General features: G+C 36.6%; 1 protein-coding gene across 1 annotated transcript in view; it reads right to left on the bottom strand.

Annotated features, from left to right (window-relative positions):
• The window catches only part of cnih2 (cornichon family AMPA receptor auxiliary protein 2), a 45593-nt gene extending 31331 nt beyond the window's left edge, over positions 1 to 14262 (bottom strand). The window contains exons 1-2 of the mRNA XM_061897896.1: positions 14054 to 14262; positions 13502 to 13991 (exon numbers count right to left, since the gene is read on the bottom strand). Of these exons, the coding sequence (XP_061753880.1) occupies positions 13502 to 13582 (81 nt within the window). The 5' untranslated portion in view covers positions 13583 to 13991; positions 14054 to 14262. The remainder of the gene's footprint in view (positions 1 to 13501; positions 13992 to 14053) is intronic.
• Positions 14263 to 14566: the final 304 nt, after the last annotated feature.

The following is a 14566-nucleotide window of genomic DNA, read 5'->3' as shown; positions in this document are numbered from 1 at the left end:
TCCGCTTTGAACTGAACTCTCGCGGCTGTGTTGGAGCCACTATGGATTGAACGTTCACAGTATCATGTTAGACCCGCTCGACATCCATTGCTTTCGGTCCCCTAGAGGGGGGGGTTGACCACATCTGAGGTCCTCTCCAAGGTTTCTCATAGTCAGCGTTGTCACTGGCGTCCCACTGGATGTGAATTCTCCCTGCCCACTGGGTGTGAGTTTTCCTTGCCCTTTTATGGGTTCTTCCGAGGATGTCGTAGTCGTAATGGTTTGTACAGTCCTTTGAGACATTTGTGATTTAGGGCTATATAAATAAACATTGATTGATTGATTGATTGAAAACTATTCCATGCCCTGGCGTGACAGAAATGTGATCACTGATCACATTTGCTGTGATTCAGTTTGTGTTCATAAAGAAGTCTGAATTGAGTTGAGAATGTCTCCCAAACTGAATTCCATGAATTTGAATTGCAGTTGTAATCAGGAAGTAAAATTGCAATTCAAATGAATAATGTTGATGTATTCCAGAATAGTGCTTTAGGGCAGTGTTTTTCAACCACTGTGTGCGGTGAGATACAGTCTAGTGTGCCGTGGGAGATGATGTAATTTCACCTAATTGGGTTATAAATATTATACGCAAACCAGTAATTATAATCCGCTAATAATGTGCCGTTGTCGAGTGTCTGTACTGTCTAGATATCGGCAGAGTAACCATGTAATACTCTTCCATATCAGTAGGTGGCAGCAGGTAGCTAATTACTTTGTAGATGTTTGGAACAACAATATTTTGTCGTGATCCCAATATGCAGACAACAGCGGGAAGCAGTGTGCAGGTAAAAAGGTATCTAATGCTTAAACCAAAAATAAACAAAAGGCGAGTGCCGCTAAGAAAAGGCATTGAAGCTTAGGGATGGCTATGCAAAACGAAACTAAAACTAAACTGGCAACAAAGTAAACAAAAACAGAATGCTTGAAGACAGCAAAGACTTACAGTGTGTTGAACAGACGGCGTCCACAAAGTACATCCATACATGACATGAGAATTAACAACAAAATAGGAGCGCAAGACAAGAACTAAAACACAACACACAGGAAGACAGCAAAAAACTCAAAATAAGTCAGGGCATGATTTGACAGGTCGTGACAGTACACCTACTTTGAGACAAGAGCTACAGTCGTGCATGGTTGGTTATGGTTTAAATTCATATCCAACAATTGCGAGAACAACTTTTTACTGTCAATAACAGCCGCTGAATTAAATGTTTTAAATGTTTTTCTGCTGGTGGTGTGCCTCAGGATTTTTCCAATGAAAAGAATGTGCCCTGGCTCAGAAAAACACTGCGTTAGTGTACAGTATATTCCTTAGTTTTACATATTTCTTAAACACATTGTTACAATAAACCAGCGGTTCTCAAAATGTTTTCAACAAATATCACCTCAAAACACTTGGCTCTGCAAGTACCACCATTATGACCAACATTAAAATACAGTAGCATGGTAGGCCCTAACATTTTTTAAAAACAACACAGAAGTAATATTTAACAAGTATATTTTTACTGTTTGAATATTTGATTCTTTGGCGTACCCCAGATTGAGAATCACTGCTATAAACCATATGTACACCCAGGGGTGTAAGGATGTAAACAATTCATATCACGTTTATTGTGACCAAAAACGGGCACTGTGACTCAGATGGTAAACCGACCATCCAGAAACTAGAGGTACAAACCCAGCCTCCGCCATCCTAGTCAGTGCCTTTGTGCCCTTGGGCAAGAGACTTCACCCACCTTGCTCCCAGTTCCGCTCACGCTGGTGTATGAATTTGAATACATTTTTCGTGGTGGTCGGTTGCAGACATGTGTCTATCAGTCTACTACTAGTTAACTTAGGCTACAAATGTAGCTCCATCCGTTTTCTACCGCTTGTCCTTTACAGGTTCGCTCATCAACATCAATGTCTGAATATGGAGTGAAGGAAAGTTAGCTTCTCAGTTCTCAGTGTAAAGCGCTTTGAGTGTCTAAAAAATGCTATATACGTAAATCCGATCCATTATAATCATTATTATTAAATTATCACAGTTATTATTATTATCATCGCATTGTTGTCGAATGTGCTCAAAAAGTACTTATACATGCACTGAAATATGTTAACCCAATTGTGTATAAAAAAAAGAAATTACACAAAATATAATGTTTTGGAAAAATAAACATTAAACATTTTTCTGACTTTTTAGGAACCCAATATTTTTAATTGAGGCAATATGTCTATCTTCTTCCATTTTAAAATATAAAGTCTTTGTGGTTTGTGTTATATATTATTCTGAGTATAAAACAATCACTCTACACCAGGGCTCACCAACCTTTTTGAAACCAAGAGCTACTTCTTGGGTATTGATTAATGCGAAGGGCTACCAGTTTGATACACACTTAAATAAATTGCCAGAAATAGCCAATTTGCTCAATTAACCTTTAATGAATAAATCTGTACATATAAAAAAATGGGTATTTCTGTCTGTCATTCCGTCGTACATTTTTTTTCTTTTACGGAAGGTTTTTTGTAGAGAATAAATGATAGAAAAAACAGTTAATTGAACAGAAGAGGAGAAAACAGGAAAAAAATGAAAATTTAATTTTGACACATAGTTTATCTTCAACTTTGACTGTTTAAAATTCAAAATTCAACCGAAAGAGAAGAGAAAAACTAGGTAATTCGAATCTTTTTGAAAACATTTAAATAAGAATTTATGGAGCATCATTAGTAATTTTTCCTGATTAAGATTACTTTTAGAATTTTGATGACATATTTTGAATAGATTAAAATCTAATCTGCACTTTGTAATAATATATAACAAATTGGACAAAACTAGATTTCTAACAAAGACAAATCCTTATTTCTTCTAGATTTTCCAGAACAAAAATTTAAAAAGAAATTCAAAAGACTTTGAAATAAGATTTAAATTTGATTCTAAAGATTTTCTAGATTTACCAGAATATTTTTTGGGAATTTTAATCATAATAAGTTTGAAGAAATATTTCACAAATATTCTTCTTTGAAAAAACAGAAGCTAAAATGAAGAATTAAATTAAAATGTATTTATTATTCTTTACAATAAAAAAAATTAATTTACTTGAACATTGATTTAAATTGTCAAGAAAGAAGAGGAAGGAATTTAAAAGGTAAAAAGGTGTTTAAAAATCCTGAAATCATTTTTAAGGTTGTATTTTTTCTCTAAAATTGTCTTTCTGAAAGTTATAAGAAGCAAAGTAAAAAAAATAAATTTATTTATTTAAACGAGTGAAGACCAAGTCTTTAAAATATTTTCTTGGATTTTCAAATTCTATTCGAGTTTTGTCTCTCTTAGAATTAAAAATGTCGAGTAAAGAGAGACCAGCTTGCTAGTAAATAAATAAAATTTAAGAAATAGAGGCAGCTCACTGGTAAGTGCTGCTATTTGAGCTATTTTTAGAACAGGCCAGCGGGCGACTCATCTGGTCATTACAGGCTACCCGCGGGCACCACGTTGGTGACCCCTGCTCTACACCTACAACAATCTGCACAAATGAATTGCTCATGCAGCAGTATGTTTATATAAATTTAGATTGCGGTATGTTGTTTTTTCAAATGGGAAAGACGTTAATGTATTTTCTATTCATGTTAGCATTTAAGCCGACAAGTGAGTTAGCACTAGTTGGTCAGTGTGTCATCAAAGTGCATAAATCAATCACAGTTTTTCAATAATTTTAATTCTAAAAGGCAACACTGTCTGAAGTTTAACAATTGTTGTTTTTAATTGTTTTTTATGTTTCTTGTTACAATCCAATGTACACATTATACTTTATTTTAACAACAGTAAAGGTTTTTCATTGACAATCATACAGGATGCCTACAGTTAGTTAGCATTTTGGCCAGTAGGTATAAAAAGGGATATTGTTACTTGCCGTTAATTTGTTAACACGTTAACCATTGCAATGTGAGCAATTTCTACTGAAAATGTTTTTTTTTAGTTTTATGTATGATGATTTTCAAACTTTGGAAAATACTGAGGAAAAATACTTCATAGAATTCTTTAATTTATCCGTTTATTAAAAATGAAGGGACATACTGTAAAGGCCTGATCGACATATGGTCGCGGACAAAGGATTACATACACTTGTAAAAATATATATATATATACTGTATATATATATATATATATATATATATGTTCACACATCTATACATTTTCAACCGCTTGTCCTCCCTTTTAGCCTATCTAAGTTGCATTCGGGCGGAAGGTGGGGTACATTTATATATATATATATATATATATATATATATATATATATATATATATATATATATATATATATATATATATATATATATATGTATATATATGTACACAGCATGTACACACACATATGTGTGTATATACAGTACATGTGTTTCTATATGTATATACTGTTTATACATATATACATGTATGTATGTATACACAGTACACAAAAAATTATATATGTATATATATATTTACACAGAATACACACACATACTGTACATTTACACAAATACATGTATATACACATATATTTGTATACACAGTACACAAAAAATTATATATGTATATATATATTTACACAGAATACACACACATACTGTACATTTACACAAATACATGTATATACACATATATTTGTATACACAGTACACACGCACACAAAATAATTTGGAGACACCTGTGGGTTGTAATTTGCCCATGTGTGTTCTAAAGGTTTGCGTATCTTAAAACATGTGCAAACTTGATAGCAACCGGAAACCTGATCTACAAAGCTTATGAGCAGAGGACTGCGTCTCTTAAGTGAGCAAAATAAGGACCTAAGTCCATTTAGCATGTCTGTCTTCATGAATATGCAAAATATATGCTGATCATCAAAATGCCCAAAATATTGGGAGGCAAAAAGGCAAAAATAATCACTCAGCACGCACAAAGTGATTCGTCACTGCTGAAACTGTTTTGTGTTTTTATTTAATACGTCTGAAATCTGTGCCCAAACTGCCACAGTTAGCAGAAGGTGGAACAGAATGTAAGAAACAACAATAAACTAAGGAAACACAAGAATATGGTCGGACCCTGCATGACGGGTAATGACAGTCTTAGTAGATTACATTCAACACGCACACTTAGAGTACATGCAATTTTTACTTTGCACACTGTTTGGAACGTGTTTTATGGAACATATTTGTAATGCAATAAACGTAATTCTAATTTCAATCCAACATCCTCCGGGGTGGACCCACTTCAAAATAAATTCTTCAGATGAATTGAATTACAGATGAATCAAATACCAAATTGAGAATTTTGCACAAGCCTGGTATGCCCTATGTGGAGTATTTTCTGGCTGAGAATATGCAAACGTGTTTATGAATAATGATTGACTTATTAGGTTATTTCTGTTCATCATAAGTGACAGTGTGATGTTACTGTATCAATTTTGAAAAACATAATGCCAAATAAATTAATTGAGGTTTGAAGTTACCTTTAATCAATTCATTACAATTCTTTACAGTATTTTTTAAGAAGAAAAATATTAACACTCATGATTCTTTATTTGAGTGACAGCTTTTGTTCCAAACTATTACTCTGCTGAACCAATCTTTATAGCAAATGTCTCCTGCCGTGCTTTTCATCAGCTTTCAAGCGCTGACGTTTGTCTTTTGTGACTCACGGGAAATCATTAAAAACGGTGGTTTGTGGAGATGAGTGGGTACAGTATACGCTGGTGAGCCACAACACGTGAAGTGGACGCTTCTAACCGCGCTCGGGGGTTATTTCCTGCGAGTCCACATGACTCTCCTCGTCGTTTTTCACACTTGTAAACAGATACAGTTCCCATAGCAACATGGCAAACCCCTCACTGGGCACCATGGTTACTAGAGCAGTGAACAAGGGATCTTATTGGCTGACAACCGAGGAGAATGGGGACTCTCTAGCAGTGGGTGGAGGCACATTGAAGTGGAGGGGACGGGGGGATTTTGTGGCTGGATCATAGTTTGATAAGCCGTTCAATCACATGGTTGAACGGCAAGCCAGACATCCTCAACCCCCCCCGGTCCTCCACCATTTCTCACACAGACACGCTGACTGACTCATATGTGGTCCCACCAACTTCAGTCAGTCGTAACGTTAGCCCTTTCAAGTCTAATATTTGTGGGTTTTTCATATTATTGTGTCCTGGCGAGGAGAAGACTGTTTTTCAAGTTCCAGCAAAAGCGCCTCTGGTGAATAGTGTGCAAATTTCACAGAAAAATGCTGCAGAATCGCAGCAGTTGAGCCGCCCGCCTCATTCAGTTGTGTACAGTTTTGTGTGGTCTGAGCACTGTGTTTGATGAGCAGGGTGATTGTCAACATTCTCTCTCTGGTGCTGAAACAAAGGAAACACATTTTTCCAATTTGTTCAACAATACTTTTCGTGTTAGGGTCAACAGCAGGGGTCCCCAAACTTTTTGACTCGGGGGCCGCATTGGGTTAAAAAAATGTGTCCAGAGTCCGGGCTATATATATATATATATATATATATATATATATGTATATATATATATATATATACATATATATATATATATACTGCGATGAGGTGGCGACCTGTCCAGGGTGTACACCGCCTTCCGCCCGATAGTAGCTGAGATAGGCACCAGAGCCCCCCGCGACCCCAAAGGGAATAAGCGGTAGCAAATGGATGGATATATATATATATATATATATATATATATTTATATATATATATATATATATATATATATATATATATACAAACCCTGTTTCCATATGAGTTGGGAAATTATTTTGAATGTAAATATAAACGGAATACAATGATTTGCAAATCCTTTTCAACCCATATTTAGTTGAATGCACTACAAAGACAAGATATTTGATGTTCAAACTCATAAACTTTATTTTTTTTGCAAATAATACTTAACTTAGAATTTCATGGCTGCAACACGTGCCAAAGTAGTTGGGAAAGGGCATATTCACCACTGTGTTACATCACCTTTTCTTTTAACAACACTCAATAAATGTTTGGGAACTGAGGAAAGTAATTGTTGAAGCTTTGAAAGTGGAATTCTTTCTCATTCTTGTTTTATGCAGAGCTTTAGTCGTTCAACGGTCCGGGGTCTCCGCTGTCGTATTTTAGGCTTCATAATGCGCCACACGTTTTCGATGGGAGACAGGTCTGGACTGCAGGCGGCCCAGGAAAGTACCCGCACTCTTTTACTACGAAACCACGCTGTTGTAACACGTGGCTTGCCATTGGCTTGCTGAAATAAGCAGGGGCGTCCATGGTAACGTTGCTTAGATGACAACATAAGTTGCTCCAAAACCTGTATGGACCTTTCAGCATTAATGGTGCCTTTACAGATGTGTAAGTTACCCATGCCTTGGGCACTAATACACCCTCATACCATCACAGATGCTGGCTTTTCAACTTTGCGCCTATAACAATCTGGATGGTTATTTTCCTCTTTATTCCGAAGGACACCACGTCCACAGTTTCCAAATATAATTTGAAATGTGGACTCGTCAGACCACAGAACACTTTTCCACTTTGCATCAGTCCATCTTAGATGAGCTCGGGCCCAGCGAAGCCAGTGGCGTTCCTTGGTGTTGTTGATAAATGGGTTTTGCTTTGCATAGCAGAGGTTTAACTTGCAACCAACTGTAGTTACTGACAGTGGCTTTATGAAATGTTCCTGAGCCAATGTGGTGATATCTTTTACACACCGATGTCGGTTTTTGATGCAGCACCGCCTGAAGGATCAAAGGTCCGTAATATCATTGCTCACGTTCAGTGATTTCTTCAGATTCTCTGAAACTTTTGATGATTTTACGGACTGTAGATGGTAAAATCCCTAAATTCCTTGCAATAGCTCGTTGAGAAATGTTGTTCTAAAACTGTTCGACTACTGTATTTGTTTACGAATTGGTGATCCTCGCCCCATCCTTGTTTGTGAATTACTTAGCATTGCATTGAAGCTGCTTTTATACCCAATCTTGGCACCCACCTGTTCCCAATTAGCCTGCACACCTGTGGGATGTTCCAAATAAGTGTTTGATGAGCATTTCTCAACTTTATCAGTATTTATTGCCACTTTTCCCAAGTTCTTTGTCACCTGTTGCTGGCATCCAATTCTATAGTTAATGATTATTTGCAAAAAAAAAAAAAATAATTTTTTATCAGTTTGAACATCAAATATGTTGTCTTTGTAGCATATTCAACTAAATATGGAATGAAAATCATTTGCAAATCATAGTATTGCGTTTATATTTACATTTAACACTATATATATATATATATATATATATATATATATATATATATATATATATATATATATATATATATATATATATATATATATATATATATTAAGGGTGTAACGGTACATAAAAATGTCGGTTCAGTACGTACCTTGGTTTAGAGGTCAAGGTTCGATTCATTTTCGGTACAGTAAGAAAACCAACAAAATATACATTTTTGGGTTATTTATTTACCAAGTTTGTAAACAATGGCTTTATCCTTTTAACATTGGGAACACTATAATAATTCTGCCCATGTTAATCAACATTAAACTGCCTCAAATTGTTGCTCAGATTAAATAAAATGACAAAACGTTTCTTCTACAACTAAAAATTGCAACATTAAACTGTTTCAAGTCAACTCATCATGCTTAATTCATCACAGCATTTGGGAAGCCTGAAGTTGATTGTTATTATGTAAATGTTATATTTTAATCAACATGTGATAGCAGGGACCCTGCCATTCAAAGCTTTTCTGTCCGTAAAAATCAAACACACACACACACACAAACACACACACACACACACACACACACACACACACACACACACACACACACACACACACAGACACACACACAGACGCACACACACACACACACCGCAAAATGAGGTAACATTACGCTAAAAGCTAATCAGCCTTCACCTCAAGCCAGAACTGCGCGCGAGCTGAGATGCAGTTTAAGTTTCTAGACGGTCTACGGGCTCATAGTGATGTTAGTAGTAGTTTCTTGGCAGGTGTTTATTATCATTTGGGGAGAGTACGCTGCCTTATGCTCACCTGCTAAACACCTATCTGCTCGACGCTGAAGCATTTACTACATGCGATCTGAATACATACTGCTGATTGGCTGTTACCGCTCTGAATACGCACTGCTGATTGGCTGTTTCTGCCATATATGTAACCAATCAGATGGTTGTGTGGGTGGGACAATGCTAGGTGCTGAGACAGAGGCAGAAGAAACGAAGCAGCTTTTTAAGACTTTAGATTAGAAACTCGTTCGGTACACCCCCGTGCCGAACCGAAACGCCTGTACGGAACGAAACGAAACGGTTCAATACAAATACACGTACCGTTACATCCCCCCCCAAAAAAAATAAAATAAATAAAATATATATATATATATATATATATATATTTATATATATATATATATATATATATATATACATATATATGTATATATATGTATATATATATGTATGTATATATACATATATGTATATATATATATATATGTATATATATATATATATATATATATATATATATATATATATATATATATATATATATATACATATATATATACATATATCTAGGTGTGGGAAAAATCACAAGATTACTTCATCTCTACAGAACTGTTTCATGAGGGGTTCCCTCAATCATCAGGAGATTTAATGGAAGCATTCACATACAATGGTTTATATAGGGAACAGAGTGGGTGGGTACAGGCAGGCGTAGGGTGAGGTGATTGGCTCATGTGTTACCTGGGAGGTGTTTCCGTCTGTGGCGGCATGTTGAAATAATTTCACTGCGCTTGTTGAGGGATGATAGCATAGGTTGCATCTTTTATTACCACTGCTGTAAGGTGTGCTGGATGCAAGAATTTGCCATGTTATTGCATATTCAACATTATTGTCTTTGAGGTTCCAAATATGTTTGCTGAGTTCTGTAGAATTCCGCAAAGTCTGGTTTCTAAAGGAGGCTTTGTGATTATTTCATCTGGTTTTAAACGCTCCTTCGGTTAATCCTACGTACGTGTCGGATGTGTTAATGTCCTTGCGTGTTACCTTTGCTTGGTAAACGACTGATGTTTGTAAGCACCCTCCGTTGAGAGAGCAATCAGGTTTCTTGCGACAGTTACATTCCTTATTGGTCGTTTAGTCTGGGGGTAGGCAGTCCTTTTGCAATTGCTTTGTTGTGGTTTGAAATGATTTGTTGTATGTTATTCATACAGCTGTAGCTCAATTTAATGTTGTTCTTGTTGAATATTTTTCTTAGGGTGTTGCCTTTGGGGAAGTGTTTGTCGATCAGAGTGAGGAACTTGTGGCCGATATTGGTTGAGACGTTCTTGCTGAATGGTGGATTGTACCAGATGATGTTGTTTCGTTTTCTGCTCTTTTTTGGTTGGTTTCCTGGCGTGGGTTCATAGGTGAGGGTGAAGTTGTATCCGCTTTCATCAAGTGCTTTCTGGTACGGGGGGGTTGCTTGGTCGAATTCAGCTTTGCTAGATGACAGCATCGATAGCCTTTTATTAATTCCGGTAGGTATTCTTTTCGTGGTGGTGGGTGGGTGGTTGCTGTCATGGTGCATGTATTGGAGTGTTGTGTTGGGTTTCGTGAATGGTTGGTAGCTGTTATTTCTCAGGTTGAAAGTGACGTCGACTAAGTTGACGGTTTACTTGTTGGCTTCAATCGTGATCTGTAGGCCGTTGTCTTTGAAGATTTGCCTTTTTTTTTTTTAACTTGGGACTATTCAATTGACTATGGGTTGAAATCCTTTCCAACCTATAGTCCAAATCATTGTATTGTTTTTATTTGTGATTTACAAAACGTGCCAACTTCAGTGGTTTTGGGGTTTGTATATGTATACATATGTATATATGTATATATATATCTATATATATATATATATATATATATATATATATATATATATATATATATATATATATATATATATATATATATATATATCTAGGTGTGGGAAAAATCACAAGACTACTTCATCTCTACAGAACTGTTTCATGAGGGGTTCCCTCAATCATCAGGAGATTTAATGGAAGCATTCACATACAATGGTTTATATAGGGCACAGAGTGGGTGGGTACAGGCAGGAGTAGGGTGAGGTGATTGGCTCATGTGTTACCTGGGAGGTGTTTCCGTCTGTGGCGGCATGTTGAAATAATTTCACTGCGCTTGTTGAGGGATGATAGCATAGGTTGCATCTTTTATTACCACTGCTGTAAGGTGTGCTGGATGCAAGAATTTGCCATGTTATTGCATATTCAACATTATTGTCTTTGAGGTTCCAAATATGTTTGCTGAGTTCTGTAGAATTCCGCAAAGTCTGGTTTCTAAAGGAGGCTTTGTGATTATTTAATCTGGTTTTAAACGCTCCTTCGGTTAATCCTACGTACGTGTCGGATGTGTTAATGTCCTTGCGTCTTACCTTTGCTTGGTAAACGACTGATGTTTATGTGGGCTCTGTACCGAGGATGTCGTTGTGGTTTGTGCAGCCCTTTGAGACACTTGTGATTTAGGGCTATATAAATAAACATTGATTGATTGGTTGATTTATATATGTCTACATATGTATGCATATGTAAATATGAATGTATACGTGTGCGCGTGTTGAAAAAGGTTGAAGAACAGTGATCTCTCCATATGCTGTATGTATGTATATACTGTATATACATGTACATATGTTTGTGTGTATGTTTATATACATATACACATATGTACATGTGTGTGTGTATATATATATATATATATATTTGTATATAAATATATATACACATATATATATATATATATATATATATATATATATGTAATGCATATATACACACACATATATATACTAGGCCCTCAGGTAACTCTCTGCAGTTTTGGTAAGGAAGCATGTATGGTCAAAAATAAATTGTACGATTAATCTGCTAATATTTATGATTAATCTGAGGATTTTTTTTTGCCTTTATTTACCTGGGAATGTCCCATTGGGATTAAGACTCTCTTTGACACGGGAGTCCTGCCACACACATTCAGGTGGGTGGGACTAAGAGTAAGGTGGGTGAAAGGGCTTGCCCAAGGACACAACGGCAGTGAATACCAGATGCCAGAAGGTGAATTTGTGCCAGGAACCCTCAAGTGTCTGAACGACCGCCCTCCCATCTGAGCAAGCATTAAACTCGATATTCTTTACAACACTACTTTTTTTGGTGTTTATTAATTTTATTCTATAAAGTTTATTATTACATAAGATACATATTTTTTGCATGTTTTTACATTTTGAATGTATTATTCACATAAAAGATTATATTGGTAGCTTTTGACATAATGACATAATGTGCAGCATTTTACCGGACTATACAATTGTAACATATATTCATGTACTAGGACAGGGGTTCTCAAATGGGGGTACGCCTACCCCTGGGGGTACTTGAAGGTATGCCAAGGGGTACGTGAGATTTTTTTTTAAATATTCTAAAAATAGCAACAATTCAAAAATCCTTTATAAACATATTTATTGAAAAATAGCAACAATTCAAAAATCATTTATAAATATATTTATTGAATTATACTTCAACAAAATATGAATTAAGTTCATAAACTGTGAAAAGAAATGCAACAATGCAATATTCAGTGTTGACAGCTAGATTTTTTTGTGGAAATGTTCCATAAATATTGATGTTAAAGATTTCTTTTTTTGTGAAAAAATGTTTAGAATTAAGTTCATGAATCCAGATGGATCTCTATTACAATCCCCAAAAAGGGCACTTTAAGTTGATGATTACTTCTATGTGTAGAAATATTTATTTATAATTGAATCACCTGTTTATGTTACAACAAGTCTTTAGTTATTTTTATATCTTTTTTTTCCAAATAGTTCAAGAAAGACCACTACAAATGAGCAATATTTTGCACTGTTATACAATTTAATAAATCAGTAACTGATGACATAGTGCTGTATTTTACTCCTTTATTTCTTTTTTTCAACCAAAAATGCTTTGCTCTGATTAGGGGGTACTTGAATTAAAAAAATATTCACAGGGGGTACATCGCTGAAAAAAGGTTGAGAACCACTGTACTAGGACATGGACATTTTGTCAAAATTTTACCACTTGTAGAAGCTGAAATATATTAATTCGTAGTCAAAATTTGGCATGAATTCATTATTTATGAATAGATGCTATACAATATATTAAAATCATAACAAAGATGTCGTTTTTATTCCATGTCTAAATTGTGTTTTTATAAGACTCCTGCTGAATGACTGCGAGATCCCTCACACCCAAGTTTAAACTCCAGTCTTCTCTTTCCCTTCCCAATAGACAGTGTGGTGTCCCATGATACGTCTTTAAGCACCAGGCAGCGACATGTTCGTGCACTCGTTGTGAACCTCTCTTGATTGCATGGGCAATGACATGATCACACACGTGTTGTACTCACCTGCCAGATGACAAAGAAGATGAGGGCGGCGCACAGCACCAAGGTGAGCATGTAGCAGAAGGCCGCAAAGGTGAATGCCATGGCGGGGCCTGCCAGCCTGGCGACGAGACGGGTGGAGAGAGAGAAAGGGAAGACCCCTTCCTCCCTTTACCTCTCTGGTGCTGGGACTCCCTCACTGTCCTCCTTTTAGTCTGTCGTCCGCACGTTGACGTCCTTGATGTTACTCTGTGTCATCCAGGTCCAGTCAAACACTCAGCTATAATCAATAATAGAAAGTACTAGCTTTCTACGGCTGCACTCGTGCGCAGGAAGCACTTGTGCATGAATGAATGTCTTGGAGTGGAATCACATGCCACCGCACCGGAATTATTGTCAAAGATGGTGTATTACTATTAGTGCTTATGGCTTTCAGTCCAACTGTTGCTTCCCGGCGAGGACATCGTCGAAGCGTCTGCTCGAGTCACTCCAGCACACGCCGGTTAGAAAAAGTCTGAAGAATACAGAGCCAGCATCACACATAAGTCAAGGATGGATGAGTAATATGGAGAATACCTGCATCTGCCCCAAAAAAGTCCGCTCTGTCCCCGTCTTGGTTTATTTTGAGTCGCCAACATGGCAGAACTGTCCGCCTGGCATCTTTTTCTCAGGGTTCAATTGGTAAAGGAAGCAGTAATTACAACATGCCTGTGTCTATGTCCAGGCTCTGGCACAGCAGCAGGTCTTTCCTCACTCTACTCTCCCTCTGGAAGAGAATATTTTGATCACGCTTGATATTGGACGCGTCAGCCAATAGCGTCACCCAGTCTCTTATTTGCTCTCTCTCTCTCTCTCTCTCTCTCTCTCTCTCTCTCTCTCTCTCTTTCTCTCTCTCTCTCTCTCTCTCTCTCTCTCTCTCTCCCGCCTCCCTCTTCCTCTTTCACCCATTTATACATTTCCATAATCACCCGGTCCCCACAGACTGGTGAGGCAGCAGGGAAGCCAGAAAATTATGATTTTACTTCCCCCTTTTGTCTGCATCTTTGTGCTATTATTGACTCCATTGCTCACCTCAGTCTTTTTGCACAC

The sequence above is a fragment of the Nerophis ophidion genome, linkage group LG04, assembly GCF_033978795.1.
Source record: "Nerophis ophidion isolate RoL-2023_Sa linkage group LG04, RoL_Noph_v1.0, whole genome shotgun sequence".
Classification (NCBI taxonomy): domain Eukaryota; kingdom Metazoa; phylum Chordata; class Actinopteri; order Syngnathiformes; family Syngnathidae; genus Nerophis; species Nerophis ophidion.
The sequence above is the reverse complement of the archived record's forward strand: the minus strand, read 5'-3'. Positions and strand labels throughout refer to the sequence as shown.